This window comes from Thalassophryne amazonica, chromosome 20, assembly GCF_902500255.1.
Source record: "Thalassophryne amazonica chromosome 20, fThaAma1.1, whole genome shotgun sequence".
Lineage (NCBI taxonomy): Eukaryota > Metazoa > Chordata > Actinopteri > Batrachoidiformes > Batrachoididae > Thalassophryne > Thalassophryne amazonica.
Genome location: NC_047122.1, coordinates 4,835,888 through 4,860,503, shown reverse-complemented (window position 1 = coordinate 4,860,503; position 24,616 = coordinate 4,835,888). Strand labels below are relative to the sequence as shown.

The 24,616-nt window shown below is 39.3% G+C and overlaps 1 protein-coding gene across 1 annotated transcript in view; it reads left to right on the top strand.

The window, feature by feature from the left end:
- Nucleotides 1-9,709, top strand: part of LOC117502056 (ubiquitin-conjugating enzyme E2 E1) — a 90,268-nt gene extending 80,559 nt beyond the window's left edge. The window contains exons 4-6 of the mRNA XM_034161045.1: nucleotides 3,766-3,898; nucleotides 8,881-9,028; nucleotides 9,256-9,709. Of these exons, the coding sequence (XP_034016936.1) occupies nucleotides 3,766-3,898; nucleotides 8,881-9,028; nucleotides 9,256-9,353 (379 nt within the window). The 3' untranslated portion in view covers nucleotides 9,354-9,709. The remainder of the gene's footprint in view (nucleotides 1-3,765; nucleotides 3,899-8,880; nucleotides 9,029-9,255) is intronic.
- Nucleotides 9,710-24,616: the final 14,907 nt, after the last annotated feature.

Sequence of the window (24,616 nt, the reverse complement as noted above, 5' to 3'; positions counted from 1 at the left end):
ACAACAACAGCAATAATAGTAATAATAACTCTTCAGAAGTGGCAAGTCCGCTTCTTAACTCCTCTCAAAGCCATTAAAATATGTCAATCGTGACTGTGAGTCACTTTTGTGCAGATTAAAGTCGCTAAGTGGGATCTTGTCTTGTGGCAGTCAAGAAATGACAATTGTCCTGTGTTCCGTTGGCACAGCTCCAAATGCTGCGTGGCTCTCTGCTGAAACACAGTCCAGTCAAAATGAATTGCCGCTTTAAATAAAATGACTCCTCTTTCCAAACGCTGTAATACAGAAAATAAACTACAATCGACTAAAATGTTTTTTCTTCCCAAAATGAGACGTCCTGCATTCTTTATGAATTAAACTGATGCTGACGTGAAGCACAGCTGCAAGAGTTCAGCTCAAGGTTATGGAAAGACATTCATGCCAATAATGTCTGAAAGGAAATGCTTTTGACAAAAACTGCAGATTTTGTTTATTTCTATTTATATTCAGAGATCAAGGATCCACCATGTAGAGTTTATTTAGGTCCAGAGTTTAAGGATCCAGTGACCAATTTCATATTTATTTACTTTAAGACTCAATAAAATGTTAACATAGAAAACCTTTAAAGCCTACTTTTAGTACACAGAAAATTAACAAGCGGTATCAATAAAGGGATAAGGAATCGTATCGATAAGTGGAATCGATAATGGTATCGATATCGATTAAAAACTTATCAGTACCCATCCCTAACCATTCTCCATGCTCCCGCAGAATCTTGCGCATATTGAAATGTATGTTGTCGATGCTTGGAGCGTGCATTTGGCTGTTTCCATCACCGATCTTCGGCAATGTTCCTTAGCATCTTTAAATTCACGGGAAGCTGCAGGAAACGAAGAGGAACAAGACATAAATCTAACAGAACGCTTTGAAATTCTAACTGAAATATGTTTAAACTACATCCACCCAAACCCGGACAACAACCAGGAAAGAGTTTTGCTAAAGGAATTGGCCAGAAGAGGAAGCTTAGTGATGATGAGTTAAGGGAGAGAGAGACAGGCTGTATGAAAGGAACAAGAGGAAGAGAGGTTTTGTCCCGACCTGGCCACAGAAATGGGCGTGGCTTGGTCATGACCAAGAGAAGAATGAGGGTTTTCTGCCAAATCTGCAGGGCCTATCTGTCATATGCTGACAAGTAAGTAAAGTATATGCTTGGTCCTGGTAGACCCTGGCTGTTTTGAAGCTAGTTTAAAAGTCTAACCAACTTGCCTTTGTGGAAACCCCACGGTGACAACATTAGCAAAGGAGCCAAGCATTTTTTTTTCAATTTTTAGATCTATAACTCCAGTCCAGACAAGGCATACTTTTTAGTCAATTAATTTTTTTACATTTGAGAATGCCCTCTGATAGATTCTATTTTTTTAACTTCACGGTTCATAGACTATTTTATGTTTTTTCTGGATTGGTTTATATTATATAGGCAGTTTTATTTGCTGGATTTCAAGGTGGAATATCATGAACTCTCGTGTGCAAAACCATGGGCCAGTGCTCCTACACTGTGGGCCACTAACATCTGGGGCAAATTTGTTTATGTCAAGCCCTGGATCCTATTGTCGTGTGTGTGTGTGTGTGTGTGTGTGTGTGTGTGTGTGTATATATATATTTGTGTGTGTGTGTTCCTGCACATCATTTTCATTTCAGCTTCGGCAATAAACTGATAATAGTCGGTTGATGGCATTTTGTGACAACAATTGAAGGTGGTGCTGAGATTCATTAAGGTGTTCCACATATTGAAACACAAATCTGAGGCTTGTGACTCTGGACCTGAACACCTCCCGTATCCATTTCTAAAATGGTCAGGTTTCCCGTCAGTCTTCTTTAGACTCGGTTTTGGTTGGACCTTCCACTTTTCTCAGTAACACAAACACATTTATTAGTTGTCAGGTGTCAGAGCGGTTTCCTCTGAGGGGATTGTGAGTGATAACAGCCGCCTCTGATTGTGCGCCGTCCTCATAAAGCACTGAGAAGAAATGGCAGCGCTGATTGCTGTTGTCTGAAATTGTTGAGTAGGGAATCTTCTGGTGAGGAGTCATTCTCTTCTCTGTTAGGAAGCTTATTACTGTGTTTCTCATCATCACAGAGCCGCCGCCAGCTGATGGCGCGGGTTCAAAGTGATGATGCAGTGTGTATATTAAAGTCACACAGCAGTGTTTAAGAACATTACGGCCGCCTCAGGGGTTATTGATGCAACGGATGAATTAAATTGTGTAGCACTCCATCTTTCTTTATTCTTGATGCTCCAAACACTTTGGAGTGAGTGATTCTGCCTCTTTTCTGCCTGTTTGAGATCAGAGGCTGGCACTCAGACAGGGAGCTGATGTGCCAAACTGTGGGAATCTCCACTCTGTTGCCAACTGGAAATGAATCAGTCATCTGAGAGGAAATGACTGTGCAGCATTGCTGAGGCGTGTACTCTGTAACAGGGCTGCACCTAACCATTATTTTTTTTTATCAATTAATCGAACAATTGTTTTTTCAATTAGTTGATTAGTCTAACGAATAATTTATCTATTATACTAACGATTATTTTAATTACTCTATTAATGAAAGGAATTTACCCAAAATAAAAAGCAAAAGCAGTGCATTCTTCATATTTCAAGATTTTATTCAAATACCTTTTGAAAAACAACAAGAATAAATATGCAACAAAAACTATCCCAGTCTTCACTGGTAATCTGGTTTAGCAATATAAAGGGAAGTGTATATCCTGCGTGAAACGTGTTGATCATCTCACGAGAGCCTTGGCCTTCAACAATAGCAAGAGGTCTCATGTCCTTGGTAAATCATCTGTGAGATGCTGTCAGTAAGCTGAGCAGCCATCTGGGGTGTGCATGGATTCAGGTTCTTACTGTGATAAAAGTCCTCCACACTGCTTCTCCTCCCTCTGGAAAAGACACACAAAGCGCATGAGAATAAAGATAATAGCGCCACATTTTAAACATCTAGTTTAAATTCCACATCACTGCTGTTAATGATATTAATCGACTGTATTTGTCAGACACCAGTTGAGAAAAATACTGGACCTGCAATTCAAAAGGATTGCTGTGACACAGATGAATTTGCTGTAACTTAAATGGTTATGACATGGAATTACTTTGTCACTGCAGTAATGTGCAGTTCAAATAACAACAGTGCAGTGCATTTTTAATCAGTGTGAGGTTATGGAAAATAATTGAAACAATTTACAGACTAACAACACTTTGTAATATTAAAGCCATTTTGTCACTCATACATAGAGGTTAAAGTAAACAGAAAACAGCTGAATAACAGCGTAACGTTACGTTACCAAACACCAGCAGTGAAGAGAGTACTTTTAATATCAGCGTGATTAATAAACATTCAGACTAACGTTACTGCTAACAGAAACACGTTTCGCCTGCTGGTAATCATGTTAACGTGCTTCGGATGGGGGAAAACTAAACAGGATGATCACAGTTCCGTGACAGATGAGAGCGACAACAACGTGCTCGTCTGCGGTGACTGAGAGGACAGAAGATCATTAAAGATTTACTGAGGGGGTCTGTTGCTAAATGGAGCTGCCCATAGGGGGCAGCGTGCATACGTTACTGGTTGATGACTACCTGAAATACAGCGATGTAAAAAAATTGAGAACCCTTTGATTTTTTTTTTTTTAGATTGTTTTGTTTTTTAAGTATAATAAAATGTGTTGTGTCGATCATAAGTCGAAACTGTTAACTGAAGATTAATAAAATAAATGCATGTCCACAGTGCAGGTCCAAAAGGAGACAACATCTACGAGTGGCGGTCAACCATCCTGGGCCCTCCAGGCTCGGTGTACGAGGGAGGCGTGTTCTTCCTGGACATCGCCTTCACGCCAGACTACCCCTTCAAACCACCCAAGGTAACGCCTTCACTCTGTTACAGCATCCCTCTGCAAACTGCACCACTACGTCCGCTTACTTTCATCATACACACAAGTGCTGTGTTGTAGTTTGTCCACTCGAGGGCGCCAGTGCTCCATAAACATCTGGCTTTGAACTGTGGAAGTGTTAAACACATCATAAGAGTACTCTGGTGTTGGGGTTTATGGGGTTTACGGACCACAAGACAGTGCAAGATTCCCAAAAGAGAAACAGCGAATACACAATACTTGCAAATCTCATTGCCCATTTACAGATTTATTTGCACCTACAGATTCTGAAGACACCTTTGCACATTTTTGTGCACATTTGTAGATGAGATTACATAGAACTTTATTGATCCCTTAGGAAGACTCCCTCAGGGAAATTGAGGAACACACAATGTTCTTCGTGAGAAGAGTAGAAGGGTAAAAAGGAAAGGAAAAAGGAACCAAAAAGAGGTAAAACTGGAGAGGCAGCCATTTCTAGCAGGGCCTGAAGAAAAAAATTAAAGCTCTCAGTGCGTATTTGCAGATTCTTTTACACATTTAGAAATGTGTTTCTGCAGACAGGGAGTGACATACAGACACACACGTCTCCACAAGCATTTCCAATTATTACTCCATTAGTGGCCCCATTGAAAGTGACGACAGAGGATTTAACTTCAAGTATATATCATTGACATTTTAGTGACCAGAAACAAAGACAAAGAGGAACTATTCCATAATTTGCAAACGATTGGGTGTAGAATTGTAGAGTATGGACAGTATGGCCGTGTCCATACTATTATCAAATGATGGCCAAAACCTCCATACTCATGTTTCTGATTAAGGAAAAATAAATTACGGCACACAATTGCCTTCTGTACTTGAGTTCCACCTCCCCAAAGATGCATGTCAGACAGATCTGCTTTGTGATTGGCTCAGCTTCCTGTTGATGCATGAGTCAACAGGCTACCATTGGTTTTTCATTTGAAAGCGGTAAAAATGTTTCTTGTTTGATGGTGTTACAAAGTGAACAGATAATGTATCCGTGAGGTTGTTGAGGATGTTGGAGAAGAAAATAAAGTTGGACATTAGGAGCTATTTCATAAAAGTGTAATTCATTCGAGGAAAAGAGTTTCCGCCTACTGCTGAGGGTCACTGGGGACTGTGGTGGAAATCTGTGTGTGCACGACAGCCCTCGTGCACACCTGTGTGAGGAATGTGGACAAAATAATCTGGATTTATTATTTTTATTGACATTGTTTGTGAAAGTTGAGAGACACAGCTCCTGGACATAATTCTGTGAGTGTCTGTCTACACTTTTCTTATTATTTTTTTAATTATTATTATTATTTATTAAAAATATTTATTTTATTATTATTTATAGAATTGGTCGGTAATTGATGCAGATACAGTTTGTCCACAGTAGGTTCTGTGATGAATGATATGTGAAAATTCAGTAAGGTATATCTTATATATTATATTCCAATTCTAAGGTGGAACTATGCTAGTATATAAAGGTACATCTAAATATCTAAAAAGGGAGAGTAAAATAGGAGAGTAGAAAAGAGTAGAGTAGAGCCACTTAGGTACCTGGTCTTGAGAACCAGGGATGTGCACAACTTAATCATCAGTCTTATAAGACGGTTTCACTGTGCAGCATAGTACAGAAGAGTTGGGAGGGAGAGGATTAACTATGTAATAATCCACAGTCATCCTGTCAGTTTACACATTATGTCTCCACCAGCTGAAGGGGCTGAAGCATATTCTGATGGAGTGGGTGGGCTCTTTTGTGTACCCACCAGTGTCAAAGGCAAACCTACGGACTTGGCAAGAACCACCAGACATTATTAAACGTCTGGTATCCATTGACTCACAGCGCTTCCAGGTCATTTAACTCGTACCCTCAGATATTCTCTTTTCAAGGTACATGCACATACTGTAATGTCCATGTGCTGCAGAATGTTCAGAACATCCTCAACTCTCTGAATGTTGTATGAATGCAGTATTTGGAACTCTGTGTCAAAGAAATAATTTTGCTCTAAAGTTGAAAATATGAAATGCCTCACCACACCTAGAGTCCCTTGATTGAGAGAGTAATGACATGACGAGTCGGGGGGGTAAAATGGTCACGTGACTCGTGGTGCCATCTTGGGTTCAAAATAGTGTTCGCTGTTAATCTGTTTGCATGGAAATCCAGCTGTTTTATTTATTTGCTGAAAATGACAGGTTGTTGTGCATTTAGATGCACAAATAGACACAACAAGGGCTTCAAGATGTACAGATTCCCTTCAGATCCGAACAGAAGAAAAATTTAGGAAAATAAAGTCAACCATGTGGGATGGAAGCAACTTCATCGTCAAATCTTTGAGAGCTAAATTTATTGTTCAGTCTCATGTACAATAAAAACCCAACTAAACCGTCATCATATAAACCAGATATTCGCAGTCATCAAACAAAAAGTCCCAATGTTTTTGTATTGTTTTCCATGTAATAAACACCGTATATAACGGATTAGATAAAATGTGCTGTCCGATCGCAATATAATCCATTAAACACCCTGAGCAGTCTGGACGTGCAGAGGTACAAATTAAAGTTAAGCTCTGACACTCGCTGATTTGAGGAAAGTGGGACCGGAGTCATTTCTGTGATTAAAAGCCCAACCGTTTATTTTTTTACACAGTGTTCACACTCGGACCCTCAGCCTGACGTGCATCTGTTAAATCAAACACAAAAGGCTGTGATTTGACACTTTTCTGCTTTCACTCTTTTGTCTCTCATCTAAAACATGCTAATTTAGGGTCTGCTCCTTTTGCTGCCCCTGACCAAGACAGCGTCTCTACATCTGGAGTTGGTCCCCGGGCGCTGGACTGTGGCTGCCCACTGCTCCTAGTGGTTAGATTGTGTCTAACTGTAATTAGGATGGATTAATTGCACAGAAGAAGTTTTGTTGTATGTATATATGTGCAATGACAATAAAGACTCTATTCTATTTGAATAGGTTTTACAGTACGCACACTGATTACAAATGGATCAGAAAAGTCTGTAACTTCACAGCACAAAGTCTGAAAAAGAGGAAATTGTACATCTTAGCTTTGATTTGGAGGTAATGATTATAGAAAGAAAAGCTTGTTGAGGGTCAAATTAGCCCAGAATAAACCATAATCCAGAGATGGAGAACTGACATGGAGTTACAGAGCTGCAGCTGCATAATTCAGGCTTTAAATTAATTAAATAAATCATCATAAATTGTAAATTCATGTAAATTTGATAGCTAAATTATTTTCATATTTATTTTGATAGCACCTGTACCTGGATGTGTTGCTGTATGTGGTTAAATTATTTTAAAAATTGTTGAAACATAAAATGTTCATTCAGTAGTTCAGCGCAGTTGGAACCAAAATGGCGCCATGTTCTGAGTTGATGCCACTCTCTCAATCAAGGGACTCCACCCCCCCACCCCCAAGGCAAAACTTAAAAAATGGCATGGAAGACATTTTTTTTTTCTCCATATGAGTATGTATAAATAATGAATGTTTATTTGCCTCGTTGATTGGTTTGTTCCAGCTTTCACCTCATGAAATATTCACACCATTGAAAGAATGTAAAAACATTCATTTTTATATAACATTCAGTTTTATATAACGGCTAAAATAGATCCTTGTCATTTGATGTTATATTAATTTGTAAACAACAGAAAGGGACTTACATTTTGGTGCGTCACTGTACTGACTTTGTGTACTTCAGAAAAAAAAGAAAAAAGTTTGTTGTAGATCCTCACTCCAGTGAAAAATCAACAATCCAACACAAACTTTAAATAAGAGTCCAAAAATAATTCTGATGATGTCGTCTGCGATGCCGTGCACCAACTTTGTGTACTTTCAAAAAAAAAAAGGACTGTGTACTTTCTCAGTGTAGTGAAAAAAAAATCACGTCAGAGATTAGTCCAGCTTTTCATTCTAACTTCCTCCTACCAGCTCTGCCTCCAGATGGCTTACAGCACAGTGGAGTTGTTTTGTGCGCATGCACATGTTGTGTGTGTGTGTGTGTGTGTGTGTGTGTGCATGCAGAGTGCAATGGTACCAAACATATGGAACCAAATGTGACATACAAAGCACCAATCAGACGACAAGGATCCACTCAGCCGTTATAAATATTAAATAATAGTTCAATTGAAAGCAGAAAATAAATTATTTAACTATGGGTTTCGGTCACTACGCTAGCTTGCCTGTCAAGGTTGCCAGGCGACAGGAAGTGAGAAAATACTTAACAGCAAAAAGCTGAAAGGTCTGATTGAAGAGAGGTTTGGTCTGTCGCTGTGTCTTCATGGCTGAAGCCTGAAGAGTTTTGCAGAATGCAGTCCTTAAGGGTGCAGACCCTGAATGTGGGTCACAATCACAAGTTGACTATGTGATATTCTCCGGCCTCTCGGATTGGCTGTGAACTAACGATCGTCCAGAGGGAAGATGGAAACTCCAGCTGAGGAGTTGTACTTTCAGGAATGTGGTTAAATCTTTGTAACATTCTGTTTCTGATTATTTAATAGAAATATGACAAAAAGTAGACTTTGACACGCTGGTGCGTTCACGGACCCCGGAAGGTTAATGGAGTTTGATCCCAGAGGGAGAAAGATGTGGAAGTAAAACCTGTGTGGTGTGATTCCACTGCTGTTTTTGAAAGAAAAAAAAAATGTCCTGCTGCTGTTTGAGCAGTGAAACAGAATAATGTGGGTCCACTGTTAAAATAAGATTTCACGGGAGGTGCCACAAGGAGCAGGAACGGACACCTGTAAACTCACTGAACAGGATGATTCCTGTCTGACTGGAATCCTTCATATGAACAAAGCGCCTGAAGAGTGTCGATGCTCTGATCAGTGATCAGTTTGTGAGGGGCAGCGTCATTTTACTATGTGTGTGTGTGTGTGTGTGTGTGTGTGTGTGTGTGTGTGTGTGTGTGTGTGTGTGTGTGTGTGTGTGTGTGTGTGTGTGTGTGTGAGACAGGTGACGTTCCGTACGAGGATCTACCACTGTAACATCAACAGTCAGGGTGTGATCTGTCTGGACATCCTGAAGGACAACTGGAGTCCTGCCCTGACCATCTCCAAGGTCCTCCTGTCCATCTGCTCCCTGCTCACAGACTGTAACCCCGGTGAGAAACACACACGCACACATGTGCTGGAACTCAAGTTGACAGGATGTAGATGTTTTATATTTAATCCTGTTTGTAGCCTTATTTATTTGATTTCTCTGAAATCATCGGACTCTGACTTCAGAACCTCAGCGGCTCAGTTCTCGTCTCCTGCTGGGTTCCTGGTCATGAGGCAACCAGACGATCTTGTTGTGTGTCTGACTGACTGTTTGTGTGACTGTTGACAGCCGACCCACTGGTTGGAAGCATCGCAACACAGTACACAACCAACAGACCTGAACACGACAGGATAGCCAAACAGTGGACCAAACGCTACGCCACATAATCAGCAGAGCGGCCGCCGCCGTGACAAGATGTGGATTGTGGATTTGGGACTTGGGGGGGGGGGGGTGCACCTTTTTATCCTGGAAGTCTTAACTCCTGACATTATAATTTTTTTTAAGTTATCTTTGGCCCGCCTACAGTCAGATTTGCACTGATGCGTCGGCCTCCTGTGGATTTTAGCTTTGTGCTTGCAGACGGATTCTGCTGCGGCAGCATGACGCCCAGTCGCTCACGTCCCTGTAAATCTTGTTCCTGTCCTCATGTAGACTTCTTTAGACAATTAATGGATATTGGTTGTTATTTGTTTTGGTTTTTTTTCCTTTTTTTTTTCCTGATGAATAAAATCTGACCAACTGACGTGTTGTTTCCTGTTTCCAAAAAAGGCAGAATCAAAGTTTTCAGTAAGAAGCAACTTTTTTGTGCAGTACAATTATTAACATTTGAGCTTTTTCTGAGAGTGTGTCTCATTAAACTGACAGTTTAAAAATAAATATTTTCTCAACACGTGTAATGCTAACAAGGTGAGCAACGTTATGAACGGTTCTTGCTAACAGCCTGGGCAGCAGGTAAAGGAGCCAAAACGTGAAGGACAGCAGTAAAATCAAACAATGGAACAGGTTTATTGAATGAATACTGAGCACAAGAGGAGAGGAGGAAGGGGTGACCCTGGAAACTGCTGGTGCACTGAGAGCGTTACCAAGAACAGGTGGAGCGTCAGGGAGGTAGCGGTGGTAGCAAAAAGATACTGGAGACAAAAACAAACAGGTCTTAGAATCAAGTTACCCAATCAAGGATAGAAGCTACGGAGGCACAGCGATCAAGACTATGAAAAATACAAGCACAAAGGACCAGAGGTACAGCATGGAAATTAGAATAATCTGGCAAAGCTTGAGAGGAAATCCTGGGTATACGTAGTCTGGCAGATGAGATGCAGGTGTGTTTTGCATTTTGTGTCACCAGTTATACACCTTCATAATGAAGTGGCCCAGAGAAGGACTTTATTAAAAAGAAAACCTGAAAGTTCAGCTACAAATTGCCAGAAGGTACATCAGAGATGCAAGCTTGGATTTGATGTTTTGTTGAACGAAAATCCTTCTCTTCTCCACTCAACTATGAACCTAAGAGTGGTGATGCAAAATGATGACTTCTGTGTTGTCTAGGTGTCTTGGTGGCTTTCCTCACTCATTTTCTTGCACAGTAGTGCAGTGGATAACTGGAACAATCTTTCAAATGAGGATGCAAACACCAAATTTGGCACAAATACACCTTAGACCAATTACATAATGGTCAACATTTAAACATGCTGCAATCATATTGAAAACTATAACCATAAAGATGCCAAAAAGGTATAGTTTGGACTATCTATGACTGAATGTTATGGGTAAACAGCAACAATGGTGACAAAGGTCCATTTCAGTTTATACAGGGGGCAAAGGTTAAAGGTGCTCTTTCTTTGGAAAAAATATACAAATTATTGGTTGAGTTAATTGGGTTTTAAAGGGAATAGTTTGCACCATGTGTCGTGTTTAGTTGTGTTATGGGGTAACATGTCACATGTCATACAATCCAATGGACATTGACCTTGTTTGACCTTTACTCAGGGATGAGATTCCACGGATCCGCGGATTTGACAGTCCTGGGGGTCGATTTTGTGAAACATCCAAATCCGTTGAGAAAATTTTGGGGGGGGGGGGTAAGAATGCAAAAAAAAAATTAATGCCAGGATTACCTTTGTTTAATAAAATTGTCGTCTATTCAGAACACTGAGTGGTCTTTGTTATCGCCGACGCAGGAAGTTCGATCAGTCCGTCAGTCAGCCGAACGCGGAAGTAACACTGTGCTGATCAGTGACCAGTATGAAGTAGGTGCACAATGAGCATGTAGTGTAAGGGAGGCAACTGTGTAGTCTTTCAACTTCCAATATTCGGTAGTTTTCCCTCCAGCAAATCATAAAAACCTAGACGGTATCAAAGCGCAGTCGAAGCTATTACGCACGTTTTTATTGGTTATTATAAAGCTTATGACCAATCAGCGCAAAGGTTATATATGCGTTTCTCCCACCCTTTCTCCCGCTCTTACATGTATGTTTGTTGACAAGTGTGCCATGCTGAAAGTGGAGAATGCTGAAAATCAAGTAAGTCTAGTTATGAAAAAATATTTTGCTCACAAAAATACACGTGTACAGTAGATGGTCTTAGTAAGGGTTTACAGTTTGAATTATAGATATGAACACCTGGCATTTAGAGTAGTTTTTAATATCATTTTAGTGCAATTTACATGTTTTGAAACAGCAAAAATGCTTTGGCTCAGCCCCTGGACCCTGGCTTATTTTCCTCTGAAATTCGAATTTGCCAATCTCATCCCTGTTTACTTTGGAGACCAAGCATTCACCACAGTTAAAACTGTTCCATTTATTAATCCCATTAACTCAACCAATAATTTGCATCACTTTTTACAAAAATTGGAGCAACTTTAACTTTTGACCCCTGTACAAACTGAAATGGACCTTTCTCGCCATTTTTGCTATTTTTACCCCATAACTCCATAGAAATCAGTCATTGATGGTCCAAACTATACTTTGTTGGAATCTCTGTGATCAGTCAAACAATGTGGTATAGTTTTAAATATGATTGTGTAGCATTTTTAAATGTTGACCACTATGTAATTCTTCAATTGACCCCTACCTTTCCGTCATTTGAAAATTCAAGTGAACACTCTGCTTTTTCAAAAGTGTAATGTCTAAGGAGTACGTATTTGTGCATCATTTTGTGCTTGCATCACCATTTGAAGGATTCCTCTGTAAATATTCTGTTATTTGCTGCACAAAAGTCACTCAGTTTTTGAGAACTGTCTACTCCACACAGATTTACCAGAGTGCCATACTGTTTGTATTTCTTAAACATGGATGTAAATAAAGTCCTAAACATGTTCAGTGACTTGGAAATGTTAATGTATCCATCCCCTGACTTGTCTGAAGAAAACTGGCAAACTGATTATGTGTTGTGCCAAAGAGGACCATTATTTAACACAACCCATCATCTTGGCTTTGATATTTTATTTAATTTATATCAAGTTGTAGAGATTTGCTTTTAGTTTGAGTTTTCAGAAAACTAATTTTAGAAATTTGAAGATCGAGAAGCTTGAATTACTGAATTACTACTACACATGCTAACACTTTTTGAAATAACTCCACGTCTCCATGTCTGAGGTCAGATTCAGCGTGGTCTACTACAACCCCTGGCAAAAAGTATGGAATCACCGGCCTCGGAGGATGTTCATTCAGTTGTTTAATTTTGTAGAAAAAAAGCAGATCACAGACATGACACAAAACTAAAGTCATTTCAAATGGCAACTTTCTGGCCTTAAGAAACACTATAAGAAATCAAGAAAAATAATTGTGGCAGTCAGTAACGGTTACTTTTTTAGACCAAGCAGAGGGAAAAAAAAATATGGAATCACTCAATTCTGAGGAAAATATGGAATCATGAAAAACAAAAGAACGCTCCAACACATCACTAGTATTTTGTTGCACCACCTCTGGCTTTTATAACAGCTTGCAGTCTCTGAGGCATGGACTTAATGAGTGGCAAACAGTACTCTTCATCAATCTGGCTCCAACTTTCTCTGATTGCTGTTGCCAGATCAGCTTTGCAGGTTGGAGCCTTGTCATGAACCATTTTCTTCAACTTCCACCAAAGATTTTCAATTGGATTAAGATCCGGACTATTTGCAGGCCATGACATTGACCCTATGTGTCTTTTTGCAAGGAATGTTTTAACAGTTTTTGCTCTATGGCAAGATGCATTATCATCTTGAAAAATGATTTCATCATCCCCAAACATCCTTTCAATTGATGGGATAAGAAAAGTGTCCAAAATATCAACGTAAACTTGTGCATTTATTGATGATGTAATGACAGCCATCTCCCCAGTGCCTTTACCTGACATGCAGCCCCATATCATCAATGACTGTTACAGAAAAGTCACTTGACTTATTTCCTTCTTCTGAACCTCCACCTTTATCAGTGGTGTCAAAAGTACACACATTTGTTACTTAAGTAGAAGTATAGATACTGCAGTTTAAAAACACTCTGGTAAAAGTTGAAGTATCAACTTGACATCTTTATTCAAGTAAAAGTGAAAAAGTATGTGCTCCAAAACCTACTTAAAGTATAAAAGTATAAAGTAACCTTTAAAAAAAAAAGGTAGATGCCACTATATGAATTGAAAGCTTAATTTAAAAACTGATTCGTACATGTGGCCCAAGACCCAAAACCCAAAATTACCCCCCAACACCACCTGCACGAAAATGTTTCAAGAAGCTCTGAAATACAATCTGGGACTATTCCAGACAAAAAACTGGAGTGAGTCCATTTAGTGAGGAAAAAAAACAAAACAACTTTCCTTATTCAAATTCATTCCAGTAGTATTCTGCTCTTACTAGGATGCAGCAGTTTTCTAGTTTGGCAGATAGTTCTGGAGGAAATCACTGAAGAAATTAACACATTGAAAATATGGTTTGACCGAAACAAACTGTCATTAAACTTAAATAAGACAGGGATGAAATGGAGGTGTAAGAGTCACTAGGTGTTCACAGGAAGCACTTATTTATTTATGTATTTATTTATTTATGTTCATTGTTAGTTGGTTTTATATTTTCTGTTGTGTTTCTATTCAGGTTCTTTTTGCCTCTTTCTCTAAAATTGTATATAATAATCATTAGATTATTAATATATAAACAAAAATAAATTTAAATATAACACTTTGAAAACAAATGCACCCGAACGTGATGACAGCTGCAACTGCTAAATGCTAACTTTTTCATTAGTTACTTCATCCAAACCATCAACATGTTTATTAGACCCCATTCCTACCAGGCTGCTCAAGGAAGCCCTACCATTATTTAATGCTTCGATCTTAAATATGATCAATCTATCTTTGTTAGTTGGCTATGTACCACAGGCTTTTAAGGTGGCAGTAATTAAACCATTACTTAAAAAGCCATCACTTGACCCAGCTATCTTAGCTAATTATAGGCCAATCTCCAACCTTCCTTTTCTCTCAGAAATTCTTGAAAGGGTAGTTGTAAAACAGCTAACTGATCATCTGTAGAGGAATGGTCTATTTGAAGAGTTTCAGTCAGGTTTTAGAATTCATCATAGTACAGAAACAGCATTAGTGAAGGTTACAAATGATCTTCTTATGGCCTCGGACAGTGGACTCATCTCTGTGCTTGTTCTGTTAGACCTCAGTGCTGCTTTTGATACTGTTGACCATAAAATTTTATTACAGAGATTAGAGCATGCCATAGGTATTAAAGGCACTGCGCTGCGGTGGTTTGAATCATATTTGTCTAATAGATTACAATTTGTTCATGTAAATGGGGAATCTTCTTCACAGACTAAAGTTAATTATGGAGTTCCACAAGGTTCTGTGCTAGGACCAATTTTATTCACTTTATACATGCTTCCCTTAGGCAGTATTATTAGACGGTATTGCTTAAATTTTCATTGTTACGCAGATGATACCCAGCTTTATCTATCCATGAAGCCAGAGGACACACACCAATTAGCTAAACTGCAGGATTGTCTTACAGACATAAAGACATGGATGACCTCTAATTTCCTGCTTTTAAACTCAGATAAAACTGAAGTTATTGTACTTGGCCCCACAAATCTTAGAAACATGGTGTCTAACCAGATCCTTACTCTGGATGGCATTACCCTGACCTCTAGTAATACTGTGAGAAATCTTGGAGTCATTTTTGATCAGGATATGTCATTCAGAGCGCATATTAAACAAATATGTAGGACTGCTTTTTTGCATTTACGCAATATCTCTAAAATCAGAAAGGTCTTGTCTCAGAGTGATGCTGAAAAACTAATTCATGCATTTATTTCCTCTAGGCTGGACTATTGTAATTCATTATTATCAGGTTGTCCTAAAAGTTCCCTAAAAAGCCTTCAGTTAATTCAAAATGCTGCAGCTAGAGTACTGACGGGGACTAGAAGGAGAGAGCATATCTCACCCATATTGGCCTCTCTTCATTGGCTTCCTGTTAATTCTAGAATAGAATTTAAAATTCTTCTTCTTACTTATAAGGTTTTGAATAATCAGGTCCCATCTTATCTTAGGGACCTCGTAGTACCATATCACCCCAATAGAGCGCTTCGCTCTCAGACTGCAGGCTTACTTGTAGTTCCTAGGGTTTGTAAGAGTAGAATGGGAAGCAGAGCCTTCAGCTTTCAGGCTCCTCTCCTGTGGAACCAGCTCCCAATTCAGATCAGGGAGACAGACACCCTCTCTACTTTTAAGATTAGGCTTAAAACTTTCCTTTTTGCTAAAGCTTATAGTTAGGGCTGGATCAGGTGACCCTGAACCATCCCTTAGTTATGCTGCTATAGACGTAGACTGCTGGGGGGTTCCCATGATACACTGTTTCTTTCTCTTTTTGCTCTGTATGCACCACTCTGCATTTAATCATTAGTGATCGATCTCTGCTCCCCTCCACAGCATGTCTTTTTCCTGGTTCTCTCCCTCAGCCCCAACCAGTCCCAGCAGAAGACTGCCCCTCCCTGAGCCTGGTTCTGCTGGAGGTTTCTTCCTGTTAAAAGGGAGTTTTTCCTTCCCACTGTAGCCAAGTGCTTGCTCACAGGGGGTCGTTTTGACCGTTGCGGTTTTACATAATTATTGTGTGGCCTTGCCTTACAATATAAAGCGCCTTGGGGCAACTGTTTGTTGTGATTTGGCGCTATATAAAAAAATTGATTGATTGATTAACTTTTAACATTGAAAATGCCATAGACATGCTAACGCGTTAGCATCGCTCCCGTTTTTAAGTTATAAAATACATCTATCAACTGTTTCAGAAGACCATAACAGGTCGGTTTAACATAGAAAAGGTAAATAATACTCACAGAAGTATGCTCTTTAGGGTTTTAGCGGGGGGAAATTAAGCGAAAGAAAGAAAGTATAAACGAAGCAATAGGTCGAAGCATTGCTTCAATCTGTGAACCACTGCTTCGATTGGTTCACGGTTCAAAGCAAAGCCGCGCTGCAGAAAAGTTGATTACAGGTGCACATGATGTGAAATATACGAGGTCTGTCCATAAAGTATAGGTCCTTTTTATTTTTTTCAAAAACTATATGGATTTCATTCATATGTTTTTATGTCAGACATGCTTGAACCCTCGTGCGCATGCGTGAGTTTTTCCACACCTGTCGGTGACGTCATTCGCCTGTGAGCACTCCTTGTGGGAGGAGTCGTCCAGCTCCTCGTCGGAATTCCTTTGTCTGAGAAGTTGCTGAGAGACTGGCGCTTTGTTTGATCAAAATTTTTTCTAAACCTGTGAGACACATCGAAGTGGACACGGTTCGAAAAATTAAGCTGGTTTTCGGTAAAAATTTTAACAGCTGATGAGAGATTTTGAGGTGATACTGTCGCTTTAAGGACTTCCCACCTCCATGTTGATAACCATTTGTAAAATCCAGGCGGCTTTTGATGGCTTTCAGTGGAGTGAGTATATGAGAAATTGTTTAACAGCTGGACATGTTCCAACTTGTCCTTAAGGCTTCCAACAGAGGTGTTTTTCCTGTGGCGGAGCGTCGCGGCGGCTGCGAGCCGACGCTGCAATCCGTCCGCACGTCTTTCATTAAAAAAATCTCCTTTAACAGTGGAAAATGCTGAAACCGACTTCTTCTGAAACTTCTCTGTTCTCTCACGACGTCCTGGATCAATAGAGCCTGAAATGTGGAGGTTTTCAGCTTGAAACAGGCTGACGACGGCGCCTGAGAGTGCTGCGCGACGTCTCACACCGTGAGAAGTCCTTAAAGCGACAGTATCACCTCAAAATCTCTCATCAGCTGTTAAAATTTTTACCGAAAACCAGCTTAATTTTTCGAACCATGTCCACTTCGATGTGTCTCACAGGTTTAGAAAAATTTTGATCAAACAAAGCGCCAGTCTCTCAGCAACTTCTCAGACAAAGGAATTCTGACGAGGGGCTGGACGACTCCTCCCACAAGGAGTGCTCACAGGCGAATGATGTCACCAACAGGCATGGAAAAACTCACGCATGCGCACGAGGGTTCAAGCATGTCTGACGTAAAAACATATGAATGAAATCCATATAGTTTTTGAAAAAAATAAAAAGGACCTATACTTTATTGACAGACCTCGTGTATATATATATATATATATATATATATATATATATATATATATATATATATATAACATTAAACTGAAGCCAAGAGTAACGAGGCTGTTTGTTTTAAAAATGTAAGGAATAGCAAGTGTTATATGGCTGGGGGGGCCTGGCTGCCTTTTTGTTTCTGTCTTTTGGTTTTCCTTCCAGGTGGCTTGCATTTGGGACTGAGTGGCTGTGTTGCTGAGGTTATCAGGACCTCACCCTGATCACCTACGGCTCGTCATGACTCACAGCTGTGGTGCATCTATATGGATTGGAACATGGTGGCATTTAAGACTGGAGTATACAGTGTGTATTTGCCAGAGACTCGACCTTGTGACCAGACGGGTGAGATCGTCGTCTCGGGAGCCATCTCATCATCAGTGGATGCAGAGAACGTCCAGGGTTTGATGCACGGTCTGTGAAAGAGGAGGGGGTGAGGTCTCACGCTCGTCAGCACACTTCCTGAGGTACGTTAGATTTTGTGACTAACGTTTATACAGTCAGTAAATGTGGTGTCCCTCACACCTTATTATATTGTACCGTGCTCTGCTTATTTCATACTGGGTCCTTCAAAGGCTGGTCGGTTCTCCGAGCTGCGTCCGACACATAACAGAAAGTACAGATACTTGTGTGAAAATGTAATGAGTCAGAAGTAGGCAGAAAAATAAGTAATGGAGTAAAGTATAGATACCTAAAAAGTGTACTTAAGTACAGTAACGAAGTATTTGTACTTCGTTACTTGACACCTCTGACCTTTATCCTCGCTACATGAGGATGAAGCTGTCCGCCACTGGTGGTCGTGTTTGGTGAGATCGTGTCTGCCGTGGAGGACTTTGGACTCTTAGAGCCTCAGATGTTCCTTCACACCTCGTTCATCCTCTTGGAACCCACAGCCTGAAAAATCACTGCTGATACAGATGTTAGAACAGGAAACAGGAGTTCTCTGATCATCCCAAAAGCTTCACCATAATCAGTCAGCAGTCTTCATTTATTCACTATTTCTGAAGAATCTAACAGCGTCAGCAGGTGTTTCCCAGAAGACCAGTAATCCCAGTGTGACGCTGTCAAAAGATCCAAGTCAGACCCAAAATGTCTCACGGGGGGTCAAAAATAAAGTCTCCAGAATCTGTGAAGTTTTGACTCACTGGGTGCAATGTTGAGAAAGAGATGGAGAACCACATCCTACTTTTTCTGGGTCAGGCCCAAAACTTCTCAGTCGCCCCACATCTGCCGTTGAACTCTCATTCACCGCTCCAAAAATCCTGTCTCAAGCTGCAGAAAATAATTAATAATTTAATAATTCCCAATAATCGAGACGAGTGATCCTTCCCTCACGTTCCCTCCACTGGACCAGGAACGTGTGACGTGATGCTCCATCCACACCTTCAGGAGTTATTATCTCTGCCAATGAAGTTGGAGGTTCTGTTTTCGGTCCTGTGTGTTTGTCTGTTTGTGATCCACCCACAGTTTTTTATGTATCATTATGAAAGTTTTACTGAAGAACATTTAGGCAAGAACTGATTAAATTTTCAAGGTCAAAGGGCAAAGTCAGGGAAAATCTTGGAAAATTGGAAAAAATCTTGAACATTGGATGAATTTTCAGAGATTCATGACTGTCAAAAAAGGTCAAATTTCTATCATATTTGAGAGTGTAGGATGGTATCCTTTATCACCTGACAGTTTGAACTGGATCTGATATGGATTGTAGATTTTGTGGCCATTTAAATTTAACATTTGAAAACCCCATTTAATGTACATTATCAAATGTAAGTGTGGACTCATATTTGTAAGTGAGGTGCAGACTGGCACTCAATATCACCTGACAGTTTGAACCAGATCTGATCTGGATTGTGGATTTGTGGACATCTGAATGTATTATTAAAAAGCCCATTTGGTGCACATTTTGCATTATGTCTCAAACAAAAAGTGCCTCAGTCATTTTCATTTGTGACAATGAGGTGCAAACTGGCGCTCTCAATGAACAGACTAAGTTTGATCCGTATTGTGGATTTAGCAGATATTTGATTTTAACATTGAAAAGCCCTTGATCTATATCTGTATTTTGTATTAGATTTTAGCTCAGGAAAACCCACTTCTGACAGGACTTTGACCTTGAAAATTTTTCCAAGGTAAAAATTGGTGGAATTGGAAACTAGCGTCGGAGGTTTGCGCTCTACGAGCACGGTGCTCTAGTTAAATTTATTACATTTTTAACAGAGAAATCACATTTTGCAACATTGTATCAACCAGTAATTTTAACCTTTTTAAATATAGGTCAGGGATTTTGTAAGGTCACTGTAAAAAAAAAAAAAAAAAAAAATTGGTGTGATTTTGTGTTTTGGTGGGGGTTTTTTCCCTGTTTTTTTTGGAGTTTTTTATTATTATCAAAGGCATTTTTTTAAATCAAATTTCCAAGTTTAAAAACTTGATGAAGTACATTGGTTGAAAAAATAGCTCCACCAGCATCAAATAAACGGACAATATTGTATTAGTAGATGCAGAAGGTTTTTCATAAGTATAAAATACATCCTACCTTTTATAATTAAATAACACAAGCTTTTTAACAGATTAACAAATGATGTGTATATACTACATACAACCCCAATTCCAATGAAGTTGGGACGTTGTGTGAAATGTTAATAAAAACAATTCAATGATTTCCAGATCCTCTTCAATATTCAGTTGAACACACCACAAAGAAGATATTTAATGTTCAAACTGATAGGTTTTGTTGTTGTTTTTGTGCAAATATTTGCTCATTTTGAAATGGATGCCTGCAACACGTTTCAAAAAAGCTGGGACAGTGACAACAAAACACTATGAAAGTTGATGAATGCTCAAAGAACACCTGTTTAAGATAAGATAAACTTTATTGATCTCACAGCTCTTAAAAAAACACAAGATGGGTGCAAGCAGAGGAAAATGTTCAAACAGCATGTGCAAGGATAAGCAATAATAATAATACTTGTAACAGTACAATAAAATAAGAAAATGAAGTAGAAATAGAAAATGTATGTATATATATATATATATATATATATATATATATACACACACATGTATGCGTATGAATATATATGCACATACATACATACATATATATATATATATATATATACACGTATGCGTATGAATATATATGCACATACATACATACATATATATATATATATATATATATATATATATATACACACACATGTATGCGTATGAATATATATGCACATACATACATACATATATATATATATATATATATACACACATGTATGCGTATGAATATATATGCACATACATACATACATATATATATATATATATATACACACATGTATGCGTATGAATATATATGCACATACATACATACATACATATATATGTATGTATGTATGTATGTAGTTTTCTCTGGGCCCCTCCCCAATCGGACCGGGAGTGACATGTTTAGCCGCATGTTCTCCTTGAATTGCTGGCTGTCTGAGTGGTGTCCAAAAAATGAGGTGGGCTTCATAGATAATTGGCAAAGCTTCTGGGGAAAACCTGGTCTTGTTAGGAGAGACGGCATCCATCCCACTTTGGATGGAGCAGCTCTCATTTCTAGAAATCTGGCCAATTTTCTTAAATCCTCCAAACTGTGACTATCCAGGGTTGGGACCAGGAAGCAGAGTTGTAGTCTTACACACCTCTCTGCAGCTTCTCTCCCCCTGCCATCCCCTCATTACCCCATCCCCGTAGAGACGGTGCCTGCTCCCAGACCACCAATAATCAGCAAAAATCTATTTAAGCATAAAAATTAAAAAAAAAAAATAATAATATAGCACCTTCAACTGCACCACAGACTAAAACAGTTAAATGTGGTCTATTAAACATTAGGTCTCTCTCTTCTAAGTCCCTGTTGGTAAATGATATAATAATTGATCAACATATTGATTTATTCTGCCTTACAGAAACCTGGTTACAGCAGGATGAATATGTTAGTTTAAATGAGTCAACACCCCCGAGTCACACTAATTGTCAGAATGCTCGTAGCACGGGCCGAGGCGGAGGATTAGCAGCAATCTTCCATTCCAGCTTATTAATTCATCAAAAACCCAGACAGAGCTTTAATTCATTTGAAAGCTTGACTCTTAGTCTTGTCCATCCAAATTGGAAGTCCCAAAAACCAGTTTTATTTGTTGTTATCTATCGTCCACCTGGTCGTTACTGTGAGTTTCTCTGTGAATTTTCAGACCTTTTGTCTGACTTAGTGCTTAGCTCAGATAAGATAATTATAGTGGGCGATTTTAATATCCACACAGATGCTGAGAATGACAGCCTCAACACTGCATTTAATCTATTATTAGACTCTATTGGCTTTGTTCAAAATGTAAATGAGTCCACCCACCACTTTAATCATATCTTAGATCTTGTTCTGACTTATGGTATGGAAATAGAAGACTTAACAGTATTCCCTGAAAACTCCCTTCTGTCTGATCATTTCTTAATAACATTTACATTTACTCTGATGGACTACCCAGCAGTGGGGAATAAGTTTCATTACACTTGAAGTCTTTCAGAAAGCACTGTAACTAGGTTTAAGGATATGATTCCTTCTTTATGTTCTCTAATGCCATATACCAACACAGTGCAGAGTTGCTACCTAAACTCTGTAAGTGAGATAGAGTATCTCGTCAATAGTTTTACATCCCCATTGAAGACAACTTTGGATGCTGTAGCTCCTCTGAAAAAGAGAGCTTTAAATCAGAAGTGCCTGACTCCGTGGTATAACTCACAAACTCGTAGCTTAAAGCAGATAACCCATAAGTTGGAGAGGAAATGGCATCTCACTAATTTAGAAGATCTTCACTTAGCCTGGAAAAAGAGTCTGTTGCTCTATAAAAAAAGCCGTCCATAAAGCTAGGACATCTTTCTACTCATCACTAATTGAAGAAAATAAGAACAACCCCAGGTTTCTTTTCAGCACTGTAGCCAGGCTGACAAAGAGTCAGAGCTCTATTGAGCTGAGTATTCCATTAACTTTAACTAGTAATGACTTCATGACTTTCTTTGCTAACAAAATTTTAACTATTAGAGAAAAAAATTACTCATAACCATCCCAAAGACGTATCGTTATCTTTGGCTGCTTTCAGTGATGCCGGTATTTGGTTAGACTCTTTCTCTCAGATTGTTTTGTCTGAATTATTTTCATTAGTTACTTCATCCAAACCATCAACATGTCTATTAGACCCCATTCCTACCAGGCTGCTCAAGGAAGCCCTACCATTATTTAATGCTTCGATCTTAAATATGATCAATCTATCTTTGTTAGTTGGCTATGTACCACAGGCTTTTAAGGTGGCAGTAATTAAACCATTACTTAAAAAGCCATCACTTGACCCAGCTATCTTAGCTAATTATAGGCCAATCTCCAACCTTCCTTTTCTCTCAAAAATTCTTGAAAGGGTAGTTGTAAAACAGCTAACTGATCATCTGCAGAGGAATGGTTTATTTGAAGAGTTTCAGTCAGGTTTTAGAATTCATCATAGTACAGAAACAGCATTAGTGAAGGTTACAAATGATCTTCTTATGGCCTCGGACAGTGGACTCATCTCTGTGCTTGTTCTGTTAGACCTCAGTGCTGCTTTTGATACTGTTGACCATAAAATTTATAAATTAGAGCATGCCATAGGTATTAAAGGCACTGCGTTGCGGTGGTTTGAATCATATTTGTCTAATAGATTACAATTTGTTCATGTAAATGGGGAATCTTCTTCACAGACTAAAGTTAATTATGGAGTTCCACAAGGTTCTGTGCTAGGACCAATTTTATTCACTTTATACATGCTTCCCTTAGGCAGTATTATTAGACGGTGTTGCTTAAATTTTCATTGTTACGCAGATGATACCCACCTTTATCTATCCATGAAGGCAGAGGACACACACCAATTAGCTAAACTGCAGGATTGTCTTACAGACATAAAGACATGGATGACCTCTAATTTCCTGCTTTTAAACTCAGATAAAACTGAAGTTATTGTACTTGGCCCCACAAATCTTAGAAACATGGTGTCTAACCAGATCCTTACTCTGGATGGCATTACCCTTACCTCTAGTAATACTGTGAGAAATCTTGGAGTCATTTTTGATCAGGATTCAAAGCGCATATTAAACAAATATGTAGGACTGCTTTTTTGCATTTACGCAATATCTCTAAAATTAGGTCTTGTCTCAGAGTAATGCTGAAAAACTAATTCATGCATTTATTTCCTCTAGGCTGGACTATTGTAATTCATTATTATCAGGTTGTCCTAAAAGTTCCCTAAAAAGCCTGCAGTTAATTCAAAATGCTGCAGCTAGAGTACTAACGGGGACTAGAAGGAGAGAGCATATCTCACCCATATTGGCCTCTCTTCATTGGCTTCCTGTTAATTCTAGAATAGAATTTAAAATTCTTCTTCTTACTTATAAGGTTTTGAATAATCAGGTCCCATCTTATCTTAGGGACCTCGTAGTACCATATCACCCCAATAGAGCGCTTCGCTCTCAGACTGCAGGCTTACTTGTAGTTCCTAGGGTTTGTAAGAGTAGAATGGGAGGCAGAGCCTTCAGCTTTTAGGCTCCTCTCCTGTGGAACCAGCTCCCAATTCAGATCAGGGAGACAGACACCCTCTCTACTTTTAAGATTAGGCTTAAAACTTTCCTTTTTGCTAAAGCTTATAGTTAGGGCTGGATCAGGTGACCCTGAACCATCCCTTAATTATGTTGCTATAGACGTAGACTGCTGGGGGGTTCCCATGATGCACTGTTTCTTTCTCTTTTTGCTCTGTATGCACCACTCTGCATTTAATCATTAGTGATCGATCTCTGCTCCCCTCCACAGCATGTCTTTTTCCTGGTTCTCTCCCTCAGCCCCAACCAGTCCCAGCAGAAGACTGCCCCTCCCTGAGCCTGGTTCTGCTGGAGGTTTCTTCCTGTTAAAAGGGAGTTTTTCCTTCCCACTGTAGCCAAGTGCTTGCTCACAGGGGGTCGTTTTGACCGTTGGGGTTTTACATAATTATTGTATGGCCTTGCCTTACAATATAACGCGCCTTGGGGCA